Genomic DNA, 22,871 nt, shown 5'->3' on the forward strand with positions numbered 1-22,871 from the left:
CTCCTGCTCAAACTGCTGACAAATGTTTCTGCTGCTCTAAAGTCTGGTCTCCAGAACTTCCTAAAAACTCTCAAAGTCTCTTCTGCTGCAGGTTGCTTTGTAGAACTGTTCCAGAAAACCTCACTAAACCACATGGAGGGGCCTCAAGATAGTCGTCCAAATGAAACCGTACAAAAACCAAACTAGCACAACCCAAACGCTAAAGTCTCCTGCAGCCTACCAGAGAACCTCTGAGAACAGAGAATCAGGACAGGAACTCTTACCTTCTGGACAACCAACGTTGGTTCACAAACAAGAATACAGAATGTGTCTGACCAAAAACCTCTAAAGACTCACTACAGCCAAGATAAAGACACAACTCAGCTGCACCAAATCCACTAATCACTGCACACATTAGCACCATGTGCTAACTGTGGCTAAAGAACCACATTTACCAAGACAACTATCTGGTACAAAGCCCTAAAACACACCAAGAAACACATTAAAGACGATTTTACTGCTGGAAGCTGCAAGCCAACGCCTAAAGAACAAACTAAAGCAACGGAGCCAAACCCGGTTCAGTGGTGAAGACAAGCAGAGGAAATGTTTGTCTGCAGCCAAATAAAGCAGGAAGACACTGAGCTGCTCAGGTGTTCCTGATAACACCAAGCAGCCACCTGGACAGCCAATAGGAACACAGCTTACTGGAAGTCCAGAGGGCTGGCTTAGTCAAGGAAATTTAGTTTAAAGTTGAAGCAGAAAGTTAACAAAGAAAGTTGAAAACCACCTTCTGATACCTGAAATCTCTGAGTTTTCACACAAAGAACACCTGAACATGTCAAACTGGTTCCATAGTAGAACCATCATTGTAAAAACGTCATAGTATGGTGTGTTGCTCAAAAAACATTAGGACCCGGCTGTCTAGGGTCGCCGAGGAGCAACACAAAAACAGGACAAACGCTGGTTTCCAGGGGGTTAGGAGGCTATTTATTTGAAAGAGTAAGTTTACAACAACACAACATGTGAGCAGAAAAATCACAAAGTCTGTCTTTAGTTCAGCTGAAAATATTAGTTTTTGTCTTTTTTATTGACCAAACTTTTCAGGAAGTAGATGAAGAATAATTAAAGCTCTCATGTAGAAGTCCAACTTATTTTGGATCCTTGTGGAGAGTTTAATCTTAGAGTTTGTAAAGCTGTTGAGTTTTTAGAGTCACATGGATTGTTTTGACATTTAATAACCGAGTCCTGAAATAAAATTACAGTTGTGGATTTCTGTCATTTAGTCTGGACTAAACAAATAACAGCAGCATAAATCTCAAACGTCATTATGAGGAGTCTGGATTGAGGTTTCTCACTTGATAATGATCAAAACATGAAATTTAGGTTGGTTTAAAGGAATATTCCACCTTAAATCTTTGAATGTTGACCTAAAAGGTTGGTTTCAGGAAGTATTCCACCTACAAGGTCCTCACACATCCACCTTAAAGGAACATTCCACCAAAAATCCTTGGACATGCACCTAAAATGTTGGTTTAACCGAGTATTCCATCCAAAATCCTCAAAGAGACCTGAGGGGCTGGTTAAAAGGAATATTCCACCTAAAACCTCAAATATAGACCCGAAAGGGTGGTTTAGAAAAAATCCTTCAATGTAGACCAAAAAAGTTAGTATGGAGGAATATTCCACCTGAAATGTAGATCTGAGAAGTTGGTTTGGAAGAATATACCATCCTAAACATCCTTAAATGTAGACTAAAAGACGGTTTGGAAGAAAATTCCACCTAAAATCCTCCAATGTAGACCTAAAAGGTGAGTTTAATGGTATATTCCACCTAAAATTCACTACTGTAGACCTTGGAGGTTGGTCTGATGGTATATTCCACCCAACATCCTTGAACATAAACTTAAAAAGTTCGTTCAAAGGAATATTCCACCTAAAATCCTTCAATGTAGACCAAAAAATCTTGGTGTAAAGGAGTATTCCACCTTAAATGTAGACCTAAAGGATGGTTTGGAGTAATATTCTACTCTAAAATCTTCCAATGTAGACCTAAAAGGTTGATCTGATGGTATATTCTACCCAACATCCTGGAACATTTACCTAAAAGGTTGGTTTAATGGTATATTCCCAGAAGAACCCTTGAACATTGGGCTTAATGGTATATTCCACCCAAAATACTTGTACATATACCAAGAAGTCAGTGTAAAGGAAATGTAGACCTAAAAGGATTGTTTAAAGGAATATTTAAACTGTTATTTTCATTATTTAATAATCTGTTATCAGTCAGAACCCTGGCAAACTTATTTTCATCAGTTTTTTTTAGTGGAAGTCACAAATAAAGGAGCTCTTGGTTTTTCCTGGCGTTACTGAGTCCAAAGCTGCTGTTTCAACACAGAACGTTCACATGCATCCACAAACCTCTCAGCACTCAAACACCCACAGACAGGAGGCCGGCTGGACCGAGGCTCGGCGGCGTCCTCAGACCCACGAGTCGGGGAGTCGCTGAACTTGTTGGTCCGGTTTGAAGGCCTCCGTGTGGTCCAGTAGAAGTCCACGTAGTCGGTGTTGGCTTTGAACCGCAGCGACTGGCCACCATCAGGTGGACCGGCTCGTCCTCGTAGGACTCCTCCTGTAGCCTTGAGGGAACCACAGGAACATTCAGTAGCTGTTGGAGTTCTTCCTGTCAGGCTCGTGGTAGAACGGCTCTGAAGAATCTTGTACTTGTCTTATCTGGAACAATCTAACAGCCTAAACTGTTAACAGCGGTGTAAAGAAGCAAACACACAGGCATAGATTAGGACTCAAACTAGATTTATTTTAGAAAACAAATCAGCTTAGAGGCATTTGTTCACACATGTGGCTGAATAGGAGGCCGTCCAATCAGATTCGAGGTCTTCACTCTGTAGGTTGTTTGTTGGGTGAGACTCTTGGACCTCCATCAGCTGACTGTGGATGTTTGATGGTCTTCCTCTCTAGTGCCAGATGATTCATCCATGAATTCAGCAGCTACAGACTGAAATGAAGCTCATGCTGCCGTTATTGAATTCCTGTTCCAGATCAAATGTTCAGAGCTCACCTTGAATGCAGCCGTCTGCTGTCTGATAGTTTTTCTCATTGTAGTCTTCAATAAAGTCTTTTTCCTCATGTCAGGATGTGGTGAGACTCTTTCTCAGTCTCTGCAGACGTCCCTCATTGTGCATCTCCAGAGAAGAAACAGAAAAACTGATCACTGCTTCAGCATCACAAACGCTCTCCAGCATTGAGAGTGTTTTAGGAATTCATTCATTGTGTTGTGAACTTTGAAGGAGCAGAAACTTTACAGCTGCCAAAGATATGAGCTCCAATTCTGGATGTTTTAGGAAATGAAGTTCATCAAATGAACACTTGATTTTTGCTGATAACTCTCATTAAATTACTGAAGAAATCCAACATAAAAACCTGTAAACTCTCAGGCAGCTTTTGTTAAAGTTTGTCTATAATTCTATCATCATGTTCTGGAACCAGGACTCTGCAGAAGTTCCTTCAATCAGATACTTGTGTGTTTCTATTTAAGGCCTCAGGTTTGAACGTACAGCAGAGGATTAGAAAGGAGTGATTTTAATATTTAAATCAGTCCAGTAAATGTTTGGAGTAAAAATGATTAAAATTTTGATTTAGATAGATTTGTGTCAAATAATATTGTAGAGTCTCACTTAAATATATCCAAATGAGTTCAGTGTATTTACATTTTATAGAATATTTGATTTCTTAATCTCAATCCTGTAGGGTCTGACCCTAAATATTATAATAATGATGCAAATTTAAATAATAAATAATATTGTAGTGCAGAGTCATAAACTTTAATCAGCTAAACTTACATAATAAATATCACTGTACAATCTTAACCTGAACATTCATATTATTGAGGTAAATTTACATAAATCATGATATTCTAGAGTCTTAACTGGAATATTTCTAACATTAATCTTTTTGTATTGTGCTGATAAACAACAATAACCTGACTTTCAGATAATATTTATTGTCTGTGATTGTGAGACTAAATTTCTCCACATTCTGGAACTTTACCTGCAGCACTTGTAGGAATAAATAAAAATAAAATCTGTTCATTTCCACATTATGCACATTTATTTATTCTTAATATCTCAGACTGAATGGTAGCTGGCAGTAAAAACAAACTCATCTGCTGGACTGCATTTCCCAAAATGGAAACATGGACAGAATTTAACACTCATGTATCCATGGCAACGCTAAAGTTTCTGCTTCTTACCAAAGTTCACAACACAGGTAAAGATTTTAATGTAAAACTTCAGAGATGACTGCTAACCATAAGTATTCTGATCAATACTTCATGATCAATATCAGGACAGATGTTACAACTCCAGCTGTTGCATTAGACTGCAGTTATTCACAGAGAAATTAAAACATCACATTCCTCATAAAAACTAGATGGGACTTTTATTAAATAAAGTGTTGGTGAATAAACAGTGTAAAAAGTGCAAAGCAGCTCCATTAAATCAGGAGATGTGAGACTTCCACAGCATGGATCACCATCTGCTGTGTTGATTCATAGCTGAATGTCAGAATGAACTGAGCTAGAAAAGCTGCTTTGAGCTGCAACATTACAGTCTGACAATCCAACACCATCACAGTTTTCATCTGGTTGTTTTGCTCCAACATGCTGTGAAGTTCAGTTTTTACCTGAATCAATACAGAGATTCTATTTCCAACCAAGACTGGAATAAAAATTAGAATGTTATGAGGTTATTAATGCAACTAAATCCTTTCAGATGGAAGGATTTACTTCTAAGTTCTAATTCAAGTTTCAGTTGGAGCACATTGCATTCACAAAGAAAAACAGCGATACCTTCATAGCAACATTTAATAAACCTAAAGCTTCCCTGTTGGCACATTGGTGGAGTTTGTTACTGAGCATCTGAACCTTAAATCCAGTGAGACGACCATCTTCAGTCGAGGCCAGTCAGAGAACTTCAAGACCTTCCATCAGCTGGACCAGATGTGGCATCATCTCCCTCTGAACATCTGGATGACAGGAGAAAAGACAGAAATCAAACACAGATCACAGAAATACAATTTATTCACTTTCATCATTTTATAAAAGTAGCATGAACTTTATTAAAACTTGACAACATCAGTAATGAAAGTAAATGTTTTTATCTCGTGTTGAAGCTAAATTTAAAGTCAATTTTAATGACAGTTTATCCTGAGAGGAGTGAGAATGGAGCTTTTCTTTCCTTTTTAGAATATTCCCTCAAAACATTCTGTTTATTATTGGCTTTAGAAGCATTTTTCTTTACTTATTTATTTTTAGATACCTCAGACTGATGCACTTTGCTGGTTTGCAGATAATTTCATGTACAATGACAGTAAAGATCTTCTATTATAACATATTTTGCTAAATCAAGAACTGCAAACCTTCTCAACCATCTCTCAGGCTGCAAAATTCCAACTACAACAAAGAATTATCTGATGTAGTTATTATAATCTTTACTGAACCAGCCCTGGAATTAATAAAAATCTGTATATGGATATGATTTTCTCTGATGGGACCACTAAAACTGCATACAATAAAGTAAATCTCTTCTGCACTGCACACATACTACACTTTTGTAGAACTCTGGATGTCAGAGTAAAGGCAGACAGATCCACCGATCAGCCACAACATTCTGACCACTGACAGCTGAAGAGAACAACATCCATCATCTTGTTCTAATGCAACGTTCTGCTGGGAAACCTTGACGTTCATGTGGATGTTTGACATGTACCACCACCTAAACACTGCAGGACAAACAACCCCCTAGTCTCCATGGCAACAGCAGTCCTTGATGCCAGCTGCCACCCTCAGCAGGACAAACTAAACTGCTCAGGAGTGGTCCGAGGAACACGACAGAGCTAAGCTGTTCACCTGGGTTCCACACTCCCCACATCCAGATCTGATTGAGCATCTGTGGGATGGTCCAGGATCAGCCTGGTCTAGGTAGGACCCACCCTGCAACCCACAGGATCCACAGGATCCACAGGACATCCCCAGAGGTTCTGATGAACCACTGGGTCAGAGGAGTTTTAGCAGCATAAAGGGACCAACACAGTATTAGTCAGGTGGTCAGAATGTTATACTGTTATATTGTCATGCTGATTATATGATCAGTAAATGTTACCATCAATTATAACATCCACATTGATCAGGAAAAAAAACAACTATCAGTTCATTCAGAAACTGTGGGGTTAAACCTAAAAACACAGACCTCAACAGCAGTTTGTTTCAAAGCAGAACACCAGCCGGTTTTCACTAAAGAAGCTTTCAGAGCAACAATTAAATGACAGTTTTGTTCTCATTGAGTTCAGTCAGAGTCAGCCTAAATAATGTATTCACACATTAGGAAAAGAAAAACTTTTATCAATATTTCATTTGTATAAGTACTTCTACACATATAGATTCCTCTTTCAAAGTCTGATCAAATCACGATAACTCTGTGTCCTGTTGTACGATGTTTTCCCAACAGATGGCGCTACCCTCATGAATGGAGCATCAACAAGTGACGTCTACAACACAACAGAAATGTCTGGAAGCCAGTGGCCACCACTTTGAGCACCTCTTGTAATTGTAGAGGCCAAAGATAACTTTTATTAATCTCGTGATGTCTGAATAAATTTGGTATTGAAGTATTTATGCAAGTTTTTCTTTTCCTGATGTGTGTAAACATTATTTTGGCTGACTCTGTATAATGGGTTTCTGACAGGTCACCAGGCAACATCTTTTTATAATAATGACAAACATACCTGCATTCTACAGGAGTGATTTTCCTCATGTGCAGGTAAAGATGTGTGAGGAGCTTAGAGATGACAGGAGCAGGAGTCATCCTCACTAATTCAGCTTCCACCTAGAAACAGAAAGACCACAAACAAACACACTGATATACTCTCAAACGTTCAACCTCACAGCCTCAAAATATCTGTTTAGGAAGTGTTGTGTTTCTAAATTCTGCTGAAAGCATTGACAGACATTCTCTTACAAGGTTGTGTAAAAAGCAGCCTGTCCTCTGAGCTACTGAGAAATCTTCCTGAACAAAGTTTCTACGTGTAAATCGGCTCAACAAAAACTAAAGCCTCAGTCAGAGATAACAGGTATCGCAAATTATAAACAACTTTCTTTGTTAACTCAGACTTTCTGCTTCAACCTCACATAAAAAGGGGAGTTTAACTCGTCAGGTGACTGAAAATGAACGGCTTGTGCAGTTCTAGATCCAAAAGTAGGATGTTTCAACTCATGTTTTACTACAAATACATGCAATAATAAATAAATACAATGGTTGGTTGTTAGTTTATTCACTATTAATGTCACTTTATATACTGGATTGAACTTGAGCAGTGGAAGAGAGAAGGAATTTAATGAAATTATGGAGATTCAGAGAGGTAATGTTGTGCAATGTTAAGTTAAGCGCGGTTTAATTCAAACCAGCTGAATGTTAAACTTCAGTGCAGCTGAACGGGTTTCAGTTAACCTTAAAGTAAAATAACTTTTTTAAAAGCTCAAATAAACAGCAGAGAAATACAGGTTGACAAGTTCATTCTAATGACGGACAGCTGCTGCAGCAACTAACACAGGTGTTCAGCGGTAAGTTAGCCACCTGTGTTAATTAGCCCGCTAGCTAACTTAGCTGCTTAGCTAGCTAACTTAGCCGCTTAGCTCGCTAACTTAGCCGCTTAGCTAGCTAACTTAGCCGCTTAGCTAGCTAACTTAGCCGCTTAGCTAGCTAACGCGTCCGGACCAACTGCTCAAACACGACAAAACACAACTCTTCACAAGTCGCTGACTTAACGTACAACAAAACAACGCTACAGGTTAGAAGTATTTATCTTCTTACCGTGTTTTACTCCAAAAACAAGGTCAACAGCAGCCAGAGATGCTACCAGACGTGCTGACCACAGATATATAGAAGACTAGATACGCTAGCGCGCTGTCTTCCATATATTTCTATGGTCTGACCAATCACTGCTCTTTGGCTCCGCCCTCTGAGAATCTTGTTGTCGTTTGGCTCCACACTTGCTGATGACCACTTCCGGTCTCAGAAAATGAAAAAACGGACCTTTTATCGTTTCTGTCTCTTACTGATTTTATTTTTTTTGTTATTCTAAATATAAAATGAAAATCAAAGCATTTTTTAAAATTTCGTATATCCCTTTTTGATCATGAAAAGGAAAAATGCTTTGTATTTCAATTTTATTTTTTGTATTCTAAAACGAAAATCAAATAACCACTTGTTTTTTGTTTTTCAATACCCGTTTCAGAACGGAAAATCCAATTGCCCAAATATACACGGACCCTTTTGCTTCTCCTTGTTGCAGTTTCGCTTCTATGTGGTTCTTTTGCGTCTTATTATATTGGAGTTTTTTTGCATCTCCATTTACATGTCTGTTTCTGGGCTAAGATCAAGGACACCCGGGCCGATTCCTTGTAGACGTATTGGAAAATCCGCCCATAATCATTAGAAAAACAGCTAAGAATGTTTTTTTTAAGCGAAAACAGGAGTGAATAAATGAACATTTATCTCTGCTGCTGTGTTGGAGGCTGGTGTTGATACATGTGCGGGTGTTAGCGCCACTGTGACATTAGACAGGTTATTAGTAATAAATCCTGTGTGTGTGTGTGTGTGTGTGTGTGTGTGTGTGTGTGTGTGTGTGTGTGTGTGTGTGTGTGTGTGTGTGTGTGTGTGTGTGTGTGTAGGAAGTGCGGTGCGCGTGCACGCAGAGGGCGAAGAAACTCCACCTTTCGAGCGTGTTCGCGGGGCCGCGCCTCGGCGGCGTATCAAAAACACAAACGGACTCCGGTGACTGCGTCAATATTTCACATCAGTGCTACAGACGTGACGCTGAGGACAACTTTTAATTATTATTTAATAAAGAGGCTTCGAGGCAGTTCAGGCTCATTTTTCAGGTCTATTTTCTTCGTTAACCGGTGGAGGCTGAGTTACCTGAAGGAGGTTTGATAATTTCAAGCAGCGACGGTGAGTTAATTTGATGTTATGTCACTTTTCCACGTTACCTGTTCATATACTTCAGCTATTATTCTATATTGTGTATGTCCTATGTGAATTTGTCTTAAGAAAAACCCATTTCATAAGTTTGGAGTAGTTAACTTCTATATTTACGCATATGTTTTGGAACAATTACGCTTTAACTTCGAGTAAACTGAGCTGAAACTAGTCACATGTCGCTTTGAAACACCGGTAATAGTTTCTAACTGTAATATTTATTTATGTACCTGTGTTCTAAAAGTCAGCTAGAAATATAAAAATAGACGGAGAAATATGTGGGTCAGCCTCAGTGGAAAGTGCGAACGACAGGCGACCACAGCTTCTAATGAGTGATTTACAGGAACAGTCTGTGATGTACTGGAAGATAAAAGCCCCTAAGACGAGGTTACATAAGCTTGAAGTCATATTCAGCAGCTTTATGGAGAAATTGTGTTCTGGAAAAAATTATATTTGACCGTTAAAATGTGTTCAGATTAATTTATTTCTTATTATATTTACTCAAAGTGAATAAGTTGCGTGGGACAGTTATTAAAGCTTATATGCTGATATAAAAAGTGAGAATATAGGAAAGTGTGATCATTATTGAATACTCAGAAATCTAGAGATGAGGTTCATCTTTAGAAATGTCTGAGGTTTGGCTCTTCCTGTCAGTTAGATTCTGCATTTCCTTATTCCCACATGTGCTTCTCCTGAGTATTAAACCAACCTCACATTTAGAGAAAAGTCCCCTGTGTGGGAGACTCTGTCATGTGCTGCTGCACTTTCGGTCAAGTCAAAAAGACACTCATTGAAGTGTGGGCTGATGCATGAGAAGAAATGCAAATATCAGATGCTTGGCTCCCTCTGTGCTGTTTAAAGTGACACCCAGATCCTGGACAGATTCTCAGGTGCAGCTCAAACCAGACACACATGGATGTCAGCAGGACGAGGCCCAGTGATGCTGCCCACTTCAGTCTACTCGGCACCAAATAGGTGACAAACGCCGTCGCAAACTGCAACACAGTGCAACGTAACATGAAGGATTTTTTTTGTTGTTGTCGTGTTTATCTGCAAGGCGGATGCCACAAGTAGATTCCTCACTTTGATGAGAAATGATAAAAGCTTGCATGTTAAAAAATGCAGCGCTGCAGCCTGACCTTCGTCTGTTTGACGTTGCTGCCTTTGATGAATGTGTTTTCCTGCCTTACAGTCACATCAGCCAGCTGAGCAGCCGCCACAACACCCCTGAAGAGGACGATGAGACCATGAGCACTGAGCAGCAACAAGCCGTCCACCGTCCAGACTCCACCTCCACCCGTGACGTCCGCCACACTCCTCCAGACCACGTTCTGCACCGCGATGACTCCGTGTTCAGCAGACAGCGGTCGGACCCAGACGTCCACACCCTCCCCCAAAGCAGCTTCTGCTCGTCGCAGCCCCATCGCAGCCTGCCGGCCGGGTACGTCCAGCCGACTCCGTTCCCGAGCCACGTGGACGGCAGCTGGCTCCACCCGAGCTTCCCCAGCGGCTCATCGGAGTACCCCAACAGCCTGCCGTCCTGCCTGAGCCAGAAGGATTACTCCAGTTACTCGGCAGAGAGCTGCCTGTCCAGATACAAGTTCCTGTCGCTGCCCAACAGCCACATGGCCAGCATGAGCAACCTGGAGCAGCCGATGTCTCTGCGCTCCAACCCGCCTTCAGCTGAGCTCCGCCACCACACGCTGTCGCCGTACTCGTGTTTACCGCAAGGAGCCGCCTGCTGCGCTCAGTGTCCAGCTGAGGCCTTCAACAGAGGCCCAGTGGCCAACAAACCCCACTGGCCTCAGTACCACCCAGCATACCCCCCCTACTGTAAGTCTGCCCAGCACAAAAATGACAACCCCTGCTCCATTTATCATGCTGCAGTATAACAGAGTAGTATAGTATAACAGATGAATTGATTAGTTATCAACATGTTAGATTCATGGTGAACTGCCTTGATGATCAAGTAATCCAGTCAAAACTCCCAGATTGCAGCTTCTTTAATGTGAATATTTTCATTTTTTTCTTCCACTATGACAGTAAACTGATTGTGTTTAAGTTTTAGACAAAGTACATTTGTCATCTTGGATTTTGGGAAACACTGATCAACATTATGCACCATTTTCTGACATTTTTACACCAAACAACTAATTGATTAATCAAGAAAAGCATCAGCAGTTAAAATGACTGTGAGTCTTATTTTGTCTGTGCTGCTTCAGATCCAGGTGACTGCAGACTTCCTGGAGCTGAATACATGCACATGTGAGTTGTTTTTGTTTTGTTTTTTTTTAAATTATGCTTCTACTTTACACTGATAAGATTGTGTGAGATGTTGTGTGTTTGTAATAAAAATATTTTTTGTTTTTTTTTACCTTTGTGCAGTGGCCACAACACTCCGCCCAAAGAGAGACACCCTCCCTTCAGCACGCCGCTGTCTCTGGAGCAGAGTGAGTGTTGACCACCAGATCTACAGATAATTGTTGACTGAGCCGCTGTGCAAACTCCTTCAAAGGTTTGTTCATTTGCTCTTGAATGCAGGGAAGGTTTTTGTCACTTACGAGGCGGACAACGACAAACACGTCAAAGAGATCATCAACTTTGTGGCTCTGCTGCGACACAATGGCTTCGACACGCATGTACGTACAGGGTTTTATTTCTTAATGTTTTATCAGAAACTGTAAAGGGTATACACTCCAGAAAAGCTCAGAAAAAAGAGGTTTCAAGAAGGCTTGAGTGTTTTCTGTTTTTAAAAAATCCCCAATATACGCTTTAAGGGATATGAGAAGCAAGCACTGTATCACCAAGTCTCAATCTAACACTGATAATTACCCTGAAATGACAAGCATATAATTACCATTGCTTTGAAAATTTTAATGATCACTTTTAAAGCTGGACAGCCTCTGGCCAGAGCTAAATAGCAGAAGCTCCATGAAAACCAGCTCAGATCCACAGCTGAGGCCCTTCTGGCTGTTCTGAAAGTCTGAATCTGAGGGAGAACTCAGCGTTTTGACACTCTGCCTGAGGAGATGAAACTCACTGACTCAATGACTCATTTTATAGACTTGCTTAATGGGCTTTTATTATTCTGTACGTTAGTACTGACATGCAGCCTTTTGTATTATTGCATCTTTTGTCTTTTTGTTTAGTTTTTCCTGCTGTATTTGGCTTTGAAGTGTGGCTTACTGGTATTATGTTGCCGTCTCGGTGTCCTACTTTTTGCTTTGTCTGTCAAAAAAAGTGCAATATAAAAAAGTTCTTATTAATATTATTAGAAATATTACATTGAGGCCATTTTTACAGCTTGACCAATATTACATTTAAAAGGAGTTTGAAAACACCGAAATGTTTGTTTCACTAGAGTCCAAAAGTACTCTGAGCTCAGCTCGTAACCTTTTTTATATCAGGGTTAGTTCAGCAGTTTATATTCTCCATGAATGCTGCCTCATTTATGTGACTTTAACAAATTAAATGGCAATAATGTTAGTTAGTGAAGGCTACCTGTGGTTATTTATAGAGAGGATTTGGCTGTCATGCTTTAGTTGTGCTATTTTCTGTCAGATGATCAAATTTTTTTTAGGCAGAAAATTTAGATACTGCAAAAGAAGCAGGTTTTTTTTATTAGTAATCGTTGACTACATGTAATAGTGTATGTTTTTGCCTTTGTAGGTTGCTGTAGATGTCATTGTTGGGTGTCAGGGGTTAAATAATCCGACTTCGTTTCAGATCGACATATTTGAGCAGCAGTTCAGAAGTATAAGCAAGATCGACTTCATGGAGCGATATCTCAGTGAGGTAAGATCAGTCAGAGCTTTCTAAGGAGTTGTAATTTATAATAAAACACAAGCAAAAAAAATGAAGCGAATACCCCTGGCGTAATACACCAACCTAGCCAAAGGATTGCACCACCTTCTGCAAGAGTGAACATGTTTAACGAGCAATTTAATAACCGCACAAGAATGAAAATGGCTCAGAGACGAGCTGTCATCTTATGTCATCTGCTCACCCAGAAAGAGTATCTGATCATCATCATCATCAGTCCTAAGTACTACGAGACAGTGACGGCCTCCCCCGTCGGCCTGGAGAACGACGAGAGGACCTTCAACACAGTTTACATCCATAAACAGGTCAGAGTCTGTCGCTGCTCCAAACCAGCACTGACACATTTACTGTTAATACTGTTGAGACTGAGGAGTGTATGTGTGTGTGTGTGTGTGTTTTTTTTTTTTTTCTTGTGTGCAGCTGCAGAATGAATTCATCCAGAATGGAAGCAAGAATTTCAGGTTCATTCCCATTTTGTTCCCCGGGGCCAGAAAGGTAGGTTTCATCCTGGGTGACAGGAGGTATGTGATTACACTTCAAAACCTCAACCGTCTCATAATCTGCTCGCTCTGTGTGTGTTTTGGAATCAGTGTCACGTCCCGAACTGGCTTCAAAACACACATGTTTATGGATGGCCACGGGATCGAGATGACATTCTGCGGCGGCTGATGAGGGTGGAGAAGTACAACCCGCCTCCTATTGGGGAACTACCGACCATCGTTTCCATCCCCATATAGAAAACTCAGACTGGACTGAAATTCTGGAACGCTGTCGGTCATTGTTGAGGTGAACAGGGACACATGTATGGAAAACCAATGCTGTCATAATTAGTTTCATTCTTCTTGGCTTTGACATTTTAATAATAGCGCTTGTTATTATTGAAAGGCACAACTGTAAAAGTCGGTCATTCGGTGGGAACAAATGTCAGTTTGTCACCTCACCTCTCGGTGCAGAATTGGAAGGCTAAAGTAGTCCAGAGATTTTCCTAGTCAGCTAGTTGTCACACATTTATGAACTCCATCATCTATCATCTAAATATACACCATAAAAAGATCTGAGGGGCTCAGAGAATGTTACAAGTAAGCTATCGTTGCTAACATTGTGCTACATCACAGACAAATACAAAACAACAGCTAACATTGAGACTTAAAAATATAAATATTCCAAGTGTGCAGAGAAAGCAGGCCGCAGCAACACTGACAAAAGCAGTAATTGTTGTGAATGCTTCAGAAAAACCAGCAAGGAGGCTGAACCTTTTAGTAATGAGCCTAATCATATAGTGACCGCAGTTATCACAGAAACTATAGGAGCCTGTCAGTCCGTTGTTGGCTGCACTGGACTCCTGTAAATAAAAACACATGGCCGCATCATCAGTCGTTCGGTGAACTATCAAAGAAATTGTATGTTGCATTCATGTTTCAGGACTGGACTTAACCACCCGACTGAACAGCTTTTCTTGTACAAACCCTAAGTTTGTATGTGACCCTCTTAGGTTGTCTTTCCCCCCTTTAAAATGAGCCCACACTCTGCTTATGTAACTACTGTCTAATAACTGCAGGGACCATCTGTGTAAACAACATCTGTCTGTGGGATTAAAGTAGATTTTTTTCCTTCTTATAACCATCTGACCAATCAAAACTTAGTCGATTCCCCTCATTGACTAGAGTTTGTTCAACTATTAGGAGAAAATCCAGCAAAATTTCTCTTTTTTCTGAATGTTCAATGTTTTAATGACAGTACTTGATGATAGTGTCTTTTTCACACCTGCAGGGTCCAACATTAACCAACTGATGCAATTATTTGTGTTTTTGCTTTCAAGCTGATGCTAAATTAAGTGGAGATTGTTAATTTGTCTATAGCACATAGAATAGATATATAATAATGACAATAACAGATATATAATAATGTAGGTCCCACTCCAAAAGGTCCCACGAGAAACCAGTGCTTGCAAAAGGTTCCTAGATACATACTGAATATGCACAAACCGGCTTTGGGGGAATGGATACGCTATCTCAGCTGCAGTCTGAATGCAGTTATTTTTTAATTTATGATGCGAATACGTGACGATCAGCGTTAAAGACTTAGAAGCAGCTCCTTCATCGGGGTCTGACTTTTACTTATAGTTCCGCTGGTTAGCCTCTTTGTGAATATTTGTGCTGAAAGATACCCAGCTAGCTACCAAATGTCAGATATTCAACTTCTTACTTTTTGGAGTACTTTTTGGAGTTTTCTCCAGAAAAAAAAAGAGTAACAATTAAATGCCATTTCATTGTTTTTGCCTCCCTGTGCGGTCTCTTAAAGTGGACGTGTTTATAGTTCTATACATGGTTCAACACTTTAGTCTGCTATGCTAATGGTCATCCTCTTATCAAACTCAGAAAAAGTCACGGGGCTTCTGAAAGTCTTTGTGCTTTTTACAGGATATAACAACTACTTACAGATTAAGCTGCAGCACTGTGTCAACCTGCTTATTCCTGAGGTGTGGCGAACACAATAACTGAACATAGCACAAGATTCCTGGAGAATTTAGAACTTCCTACGGTGCTTCGGCGTTGGTTATAGACAGCATGTACAAATCAAAGCATGTCTAAAATCCTGCAGCAACTACTTCAGTTCCAACTCTTTTACTGATGAGATAGAACGGTGTGGATGACGCAGAATCTTTACATCACACCATCCAACATGTGGTCACATGGATGTGGAAGGCATTGATTCACCTTTAGCTATCTGCTGTCCTCATGTTGCTTCTATGTTATTTAATCTAGGGTTACAAAGGATCATGGGATATAGGAGAAGCAAAAGAACAACTCAGATTGTTCACAATGGAAGTGTGAAATGCTGCTTCACCTATGCCAACCATAGATGAAGCCAACCACTCAGCTCACAGTATTATAATATTGAAAGGTACAAAAAAATGAGATGAATTGTGACCCCATTGGTTTCCCATTTTCATGTGCACGACGTCTTATTTTACTGGAGTGTGGCTGTGTAGAGATTGTAAGATGCTTGGTGAGTCGTTTCACTGGGATGTACTGTGTGAGATTCTTTAAATTCAACATTTTAAATTAATGCACAGAGAAGTACCAGCACTGATGTACCATAGAGGCTTAGCTTGTCACACTGATCTGCATTATGCTGAATGTTTACTGGTGCTACTCCAAGTTTATTCATTTTACAGCCTGACAAGTTTTTTGAAAATGAGTCAAATGATTGTACAATCTAAACACGTATCCTCATAAAAGTAAATGAGATTTTTCTAATTTTACCGGGAGTCACGTGCACATCTTCTAAATATATAACTGATATGATGAATGGCCTGATGATGTATTTACAGAGTGGGACAGCAGAGCTTTTAATTATGATACGTAAACATGGACAGGTTCGGTACACAGTCTTATTACAGGTGCCTGTTCACTGCAAACAGCTGCCCAGCTGGATGCAGTTACTGAGCAACAAGAACAGAAATGTCCTGATTTAATTTGATGTTTTGTATGGTTTTGTTGTCACATGTACATTGATCAGCTTTAGGTCTGTGGCTGGTCAGTTTTACACACCTCTGTAGGCAGCACTGGAATCACACATTTTCTTCTGGTATTAAATTATGTCAAAACTAAATTATGTTTTCAGCACTTTCCTCGAGAGTTGCTTTTACTGATTAACCAGGAACTGACTTGCAGGATGACTGTCAGCTTTTTCAGAGCACAAGGGAAAAAAAGCTAGCAAAACTGTTGTTTGATATCGTTCCAACAGATTTTTCATTTTATGTCTGCCTTGGAAAAACGTCTCAGTGGATCTTAATGTTAAATGTCACGATAATTAAACATGCAGCACTGAATGGTGCGTTTGTTGCACCAAAAGCTTGTTGCCTTTGGAAACACGAGTGTTTGTGAAGCTTGGCCCAAACTTCACATTTAACTGCAGACAAGCAGAGACCTGGAGTTATTTGCCTGCAGGGTCATGTGAGCATTTTTCTAATAGTGAGCTGCATTTTTTTTTGTTTGTTTGGGAGCGAGCCATGAGAGCAGAAAGCACTCTTTACTATCAGCTGCAGATGTTCCAACACGCTGATGGGTTCGACACTGCGATCGAGCTGCTCGTCTTGTATCGCTCAGTAGGATCGAAGCCTCAGAGCAGAGAAGCAGAGTAGATTGTGTCTCTCCTCAGGTTCTGTAGAAAGGCTCAAACAGGATGTTGTATCAAGATAAGTAGCTGACACAGCTGCCTGCCTGCCTGGTGTGTGGTAGAGCTTCTTAAGAATCTGCAAATTTAAGCTCAAATGGGTCATCGCAACCCGGTTGTGGTTAGAGAGAAATCATGTGTAATGCTGTGACACACAAATAGAAAATGTTTGCGTGTGCAGAATACGTCGTGTTCCTCATTCCAGATCAAGTTCATCGTCGGATAAATAAATCCTAGTCACCCATAAAAAAGCAGAGTGTCGAGACGCGAATTAATGCTTTTATCTTCACAAGAGGAGGTAACACTGCAGATGTTCATACAGACATCATAAAAAAAAAAAAATCTGAAGACAGTGTTTCATATATTCATCCATATATTGAAAAGTACATGAAATAATATTAATTTTAATAACATAACAAAAGGACAATGACATCTGTAATAAAAGTGGATTACAAAGTGACATTTTATGTAAATAACTCTTAAGAATTAGGTAACAGAAACAAAAATCAGACAATAGTTCCATTTTACTGTATGTAAAAACACTGAAGTGCTATTTGTTCAAAGCTACAAAATACACTTAAAAAGCAGGAAGCGTTTTTTTTTATTTCCTTCAAGGAAAAGTACTATAAAATAAGTTACAGTACAGTGAATTTCTCCAAACTGACTTTTTGTTCCCGTCTTCCAGCCTTTTGTAAGCACAAACAAGTAACTCATAGGAGGAAAGAGAGATCGTTTCAAAGTCATTTTCCCCCAAAATAAGGAGATGAACAGTCGAGCTGTCGTCGATAGCTGTGTGTCTAGTGTGTGATCGCGTTTATAATATTCGCACAAATGCTTCTGAACACGTGAAATCTTCATCATCTGCGTGTCGCCTTGTCTGTGTCCTCAGTAGAAAGAACTTTGTACTTCATGAGCTCAGAAATTTTAACAAATACTTCATGTTTAGTCACATAATACGGAGGCAAGCCCTCATACATCGTCAGCCGGCAAAGGAGGTATGTTGAACCTTGGTCTTGTGAAAAAAGCCATTTTCTCTCTGCAGACAAGGAACACAAAACGATTCAATCAGTTATTTGCATTGTGTCTGTAAGTTAACTGTTCAGTAACCTCTTTCATGCATGTTAAAGTCCAAGCAACTTTTTTATGCTCCTGTTCCATTTTTACTGACTCTGGGCTCGTTTTTCACTGCAGCTTTTAGTCCTGCACCTCTTTGGAAACGGCAAAATACAGACTAGAATTAGGGGGAACTCACAAATGTTTTGTGCAGTATTTCACGTGCACTGGTGTTACCAATACACTTAATTTGTTTCTGTATCTGTCTCGTATCTGCTCTGTCATCAGCCTGCAGCTCAGACCGGTTTAGCCAAATAGTCCCTGAATTTTTGTCACATGACTGTTGCTTGTAGCTGAGCCAATCGTCCCTGCTGCACCAGGGAGCCCAGAATGTTTAGGTTTTTACAGAATGTAGCTAGAGCAAAGATGGTATTTTTGGAGAATTTTTAAATGAGACATATACAAAAAAGTGATTTACATTACAGATAGATTACACCTGTTATTTAAAACTATGACACATCCCATAATATTGATGCTCAAAGTTGATTATAGAGGAAATGAACAGAAAGTGTGACATCTGGATGGATGTCAAACTGATCTGGTGTCAGTTTTTACCAGAACTCAAATGTGTTTTAGGTGCGGAATATCACACAACTAGTTAAGAGGCTGTTTGAAAATTGACATTTGATGATTCGTCCCATTTTTGCAGTTTCTGGCTCTGATAAATGGTGTACTTGAGGCCATTTGTTTGACAGACAGTGGTGTCTTAGGCTCTAGAGGTCCATAAGTCAAAATATCTGGGGGAGGCTGGGATATTAATCCAATTAAAGCTAAGCTATAGAGTGGTGCTTTTACCTGTGGGTCCACATTTTGTTAATCTAAGAGCGCCAGTGGCAGTGGTTTTAAAAATATTTCACTTTCACTCAAATGTGCCAACAAACACAGTGATGTGCTGTTGTTGTGTCAACAACTGATCACCTGCCAAGAACCGATTGCTGTTCACAGGAAAACGCGTGCTTGTAAAAACTGTATCACCAAGTTTAAAGATACCTACTTTTATCTCGATCAAACAGTCATAAAGAAATTAGCTTTTTTGCAATCATCCTCATGTCTTTGTGTTATTGTGCCTCATCTATGCTGAAAGTTATGACCAGTCCAGTTGTTTTCACTGGTTGAAATAACTTTGAAGAGCCAACTTGTAGTTGCAGTTTTCTACTTGTTAAAATGACTCACACAATGTGACTGAAGTGTTAATAATGCATCAAATGACTTCAGTTATTCATAAGGGTTACTTTTTAAAGGTTACAGCCCACAGAATAATTGCAAAGAAAATTCTTCTGTAAATCACTGGTTATTATAGTCTAGATCCAAAAGATTAACAAGGATATTGGACATAGCAAACATATATAGGCTACACATTGGAATCAGTACTGCATTATTGCCCCTCATGTAAATCTCATGTCTGATTACACTAAAAAAACCACAAAACATTGCTTTGGTTATTCAGTTACAAGAAAGGAAACACACCTTTGTTGTCACCATAGACACAAAGTTACGCAAATGTATGCGTCATGACTGTTTAACCCATATATAAGCAGCAGGAGACGTATATAAACTGGGAAACAAACCGCACACCCCCGCTGACAGCTACCAGATTTTGGCAGACGATCACATTTTGACAGTTTACCAGCAAAGGTAGGAAATAATTCTGCTGCCACGAAGTAAACATGGATGTAAACAATGCACAACTATTATGAGAAAAGAAACGCACTCAACAGTTTAGTAAGACTTTAAGCACACAGTAAGTCTTGCTGAGAAACACTGGATGTAAACAGAAACCTTCAGGGGCCACCTATAATGCTGCAAGGCTACGGAGTTCCAGGTGTGCATCCAGCAACGGCACATTAAGTTTGATTTGTACTTCTGTGTTGAAGTGCTGTAACCAGACGTGCAACTCCCCAGAAATGTGGTGACGCACACCGCAACAGCTGTGGTTCACTTGGCAGTAATATGCCACGTTTGGAGAGAATGTCACTTTGTGAAAACGTAATGCTCCTGTGAAACTAAAAGTAACGTGTAAGAGGTGGGAATTGTGCCTTGCTTACTTATAACACAAATCCAAGAGCCAGTGTGACTATATACCACTTCCTCCTTTTCATAACTCAATCAACTTGTGGAAACAAACTCGGATGTGTTCCCTCTTTTCTGAATTGTAGTAATTTTGTTAGAGGTACCTGTTGTGTAATATTTTCAAGTCCAACTCTAACATGATCTGCTGTTTCAATAGTAACTGTGTGAAATACAACAAGAACCTCAGGACTGTGGCATAGAAACCCCACCTCTAACTACAGAAGAGAAGAAATCAAGCTTTAGTATGAGAGTAGCTGTAATCAGTCAAGACTATTTCATCTTAATTGTAAAATTTGGTTGTGGGTCTCTTCTCAAATTATGTCGTGCTTAGGCTATGATTTCGTTGTCAGTGTTGTGACATTTTTATTGAGCTGAAAGACTAACCCCTCTAACACATCATATAACTGTCAGCATTTCTATATATACATATTTTGAACCTGTAAACATGCATAATAAGCAGACATTCAACAAAGCTAAGACAGCATTATATCAAGGTGCATAGAAGTAATGTGTTAGATGTCAGAATGTGGCTGACATCTAACTTGTAATTTTCCCTCCACCTCCTGATCTAAGAAAGCAGGCGAGGAAGTTCTATGTGGAGAAAAACTGAAGTTTTCTAAAATATAACACCTGTATACCCGGTTCACTTGGGAATGTCACATTACAAAGACTGTACACTTTCAGTTCTTCTCTTTAATCAGTGTGATGTTAACGTTCTCAGGAGAGTAAGACTATGTAAGCTGAGCAGGAGTCAGGAGATTCCAACCTGAATGTCTGCACAGGCAGAGGCTCCTTCTGGCTCTGTCCTCTCATCTGCAGGACCTCTTTGGAAGCCTTCCTCAGCCTCCTCTCTGCCGCCTCCTCCTGACGCTGCTCCTGCTTGCTTTGGCTGGCCTGTAAAACAGCAAAAACAGTCAGCTGCTGCTGGGCGAGGCTGGATCCGGTATGTGAGGTGGCTGTAGCTGGCTCCGCCTCCAGTCCCACCTGTCTCTGGGCCTCTCTGAGCAGGCAGCGGAAGCGCTCGTCCCTCAGGGCCCAGTGTGGGAGCTCGGTGGCCTCCTTGGATTGTGGCTCCTCCAGTCGCAGCTTCAGCTCTCTCAGGGCGCTCAGCTCCTCCATCAGCTGCCTCTGACGGGTCCTGCAGGCCTGAAGATCCAGCTCCAGGTCCAGGGAGGTGCGTGTCGGCTGCTCTGCCAGGGAGGAGCGATACGACTGCTGCTCGCACACATAAAAACACACCCCAGATAAACAATAAAAAGACACTCCTACACGCACAAGCTTAAAAACAGAGATACTATACCTGCTTGTATCTCAGTGTTCTTCTTTCCAATGTGTTTCTGACAAAAGGTGATTTCTTTGGCAAAGTTGAGCTGTCACTGTCACTGCGATATAACTGAAAGAAAAGTAGAACCACTCACTTCATGTAGAGAGGGTATTCACACTGGCGGTCTGAACAGTTGAGTCATAAACGTCAATCAGCGCTGACATCAGTCTTAAATCTTTCATTTAACTTTTTAGCAAAAACTCACCCGGCAGACATACTGACTCCGAGCACCAGGTGAGAAAGTCTGAGAGCGAACGATGGTGCTGCCGCGCATGAACGGTGAGGCGTGACCCCAGCGGCTGCCCCTCTCTTTAGGCCGGATACGCACCGGCTCTGGGAACAGGCCGTCTGTCATGGTGGCCTTCTCCACCTGCAAACAATGAACCACAAAATCCACCTGCAGGTTTAAAAGGAATGTAATCACCAAAATGACATTGTTTATTAATACTGTAAAAACATCTGGGTCAATATATAGTTGCGGGACTTTTTGTATCATAGTTGACATTTTTGCTGTTTTCAGGCCTAAAATCAACATGAACGCCTATAACTAAACATCACATGGTATTTTTAGTGAAAGATTCTTCTAAATATTATATATATAATTGAGCAAAACTGAAATTGAAACTTATTTCTAAAGATATTGTAGTAAACCTGTTGACATGCCATAAATCCACACTTGACTCACACACTACTTTATATTAAATAACTCAGAAAGCCTTGGAGTCTTGTCAGTCTTTTCTTCAGGAGGAAATGACATCATGTGGAGCAGGTCATGTGATCTGGAATTAACACACTTCCTTGAGAGATGTTTTTGTAATGGGGAACTTAGTTGAAAGTGATTTCTCAGACAGACACAATTTGTTATTTTCTATATAAAATTTGATATATTGCCAAAAAAGAAAGAACATGATCAAAACAATTTTTGAATAATCTCATTCTATTATTGTTTAGCTAATTAGAAGGTGGTTGTTATTAAATTCGGACGGCTATTTAGTTGACATTTTAGTGATATCCAGTTGTTTTTTATTAATAAATGATTGTTTCATAATAAATAATAATGGAATATGTAAAGACATGATCATAATGAATCTAAAAAAACATTTTTTTTTTACTTGTAATAACAATGTATGGAAGATGTATCCTATGGACTTCAAAAGTCCCTCAGTTATATATTGACCCAAGAAAACTCTGCACATTTTCAACTTTGTGACAGTCCTTGAACTACTCATGTTTGACGTGAGGTTCTGTTTGGTACATTGAGCAAATTCTAAATGTAAAATCACAATCTTTCATTAAAATCACTTTATATATTTTGCTTAAAAAATAGTCAAAAA

At 40.0% G+C, this 22,871-nt stretch overlaps 2 protein-coding genes and 1 long non-coding RNA gene across 6 annotated transcripts in view; 1 reads left to right on the forward strand and 2 right to left on the reverse strand.

The window, feature by feature from the left end:
* Positions 1 to 597: 597 nt before the first annotated feature.
* LOC129350156 (uncharacterized) lies at positions 598 to 8,017 on the reverse strand. 2 transcript variants are annotated; one of them, XR_008603450.1, is made up of 5 exons: positions 7,863 to 8,017; positions 6,778 to 6,878; positions 3,056 to 5,019; positions 2,834 to 2,992; positions 598 to 2,732 (listed from the first exon to the last, which is right to left on the reverse strand). It is a non-coding gene; the product is annotated as an uncharacterized LOC129350156 (long non-coding RNA). The 2 variants fall into 2 exon arrangements; XR_008603452.1 differs by lacking the exon at positions 2,834 to 2,992 and having other exon boundaries at positions 600 to 2,615.
* A 776-nt stretch (positions 8,018 to 8,793) lies between these two features.
* On the forward strand, positions 8,794 to 16,466 carry traf3ip2l (TRAF3 interacting protein 2-like). 3 transcript variants are annotated; one of them, XM_023290094.3, is made up of 10 exons: positions 8,794 to 9,002; positions 9,891 to 10,004; positions 10,222 to 10,862; positions 11,252 to 11,294; positions 11,415 to 11,479; positions 11,571 to 11,668; positions 12,756 to 12,824; positions 13,040 to 13,156; positions 13,272 to 13,346; positions 13,442 to 16,466. In XM_023290094.3, exons 2-10 carry the CDS (start codon positions 9,946 to 9,948, stop codon positions 13,586 to 13,588), a joined length of 1,314 nt encoding a protein of 437 aa, XP_023145862.2. In that variant the 5' UTR covers positions 8,794 to 9,002; positions 9,891 to 9,945; the 3' UTR covers positions 13,589 to 16,466. The 3 variants fall into 3 exon arrangements, with proteins under 3 accessions (XP_023145862.2, XP_023145861.2, XP_035813084.2); XM_023290093.3 differs by having other exon boundaries at positions 9,912 to 10,004; XM_035957191.2 differs by lacking the exon at positions 9,891 to 10,004.
* An 823-nt stretch (positions 16,467 to 17,289) lies between these two features.
* The window catches only part of wwc3 (WWC family member 3), a 38,258-nt gene continuing 32,676 nt past the window's right edge, over positions 17,290 to 22,871 (reverse strand). The window contains exons 19-23 of the mRNA XM_023290122.3: positions 21,743 to 21,907; positions 21,514 to 21,606; positions 21,198 to 21,428; positions 20,980 to 21,107; positions 17,290 to 18,066 (exon numbers count right to left, since the gene is read on the reverse strand). Coding sequence (XP_023145890.1) covers positions 18,000 to 18,066; positions 20,980 to 21,107; positions 21,198 to 21,428; positions 21,514 to 21,606; positions 21,743 to 21,907 — 684 coding nt within the window. The 3' untranslated portion in view covers positions 17,290 to 17,999. The remainder of the gene's footprint in view (positions 18,067 to 20,979; positions 21,108 to 21,197; positions 21,429 to 21,513; positions 21,607 to 21,742; positions 21,908 to 22,871) is intronic.

This window comes from Amphiprion ocellaris, chromosome 2 (assembly GCF_022539595.1).
Source record: "Amphiprion ocellaris isolate individual 3 ecotype Okinawa chromosome 2, ASM2253959v1, whole genome shotgun sequence".
Classification (NCBI taxonomy): domain Eukaryota; kingdom Metazoa; phylum Chordata; class Actinopteri; family Pomacentridae; genus Amphiprion; species Amphiprion ocellaris.

Coding starts and splice junctions, on each gene's coding strand:
- traf3ip2l (XM_023290094.3), top strand. CDS start 9,946: ATGTCAGCAGGACGAGGCCCAGTGATGCTGCCCACTTCAGTCTACTCG. Junction 10,863..11,251: donor CCCAGCATACCCCCCCTACT/GTAAGTCTGCCC, acceptor GTGCTGCTTCAG/ATCCAGGTGACTGCAGACTT. Junction 12,825..13,039: donor TGGAGCGATATCTCAGTGAG/GTAAGATCAGTC, acceptor CTGCTCACCCAG/AAAGAGTATCTGATCATCAT.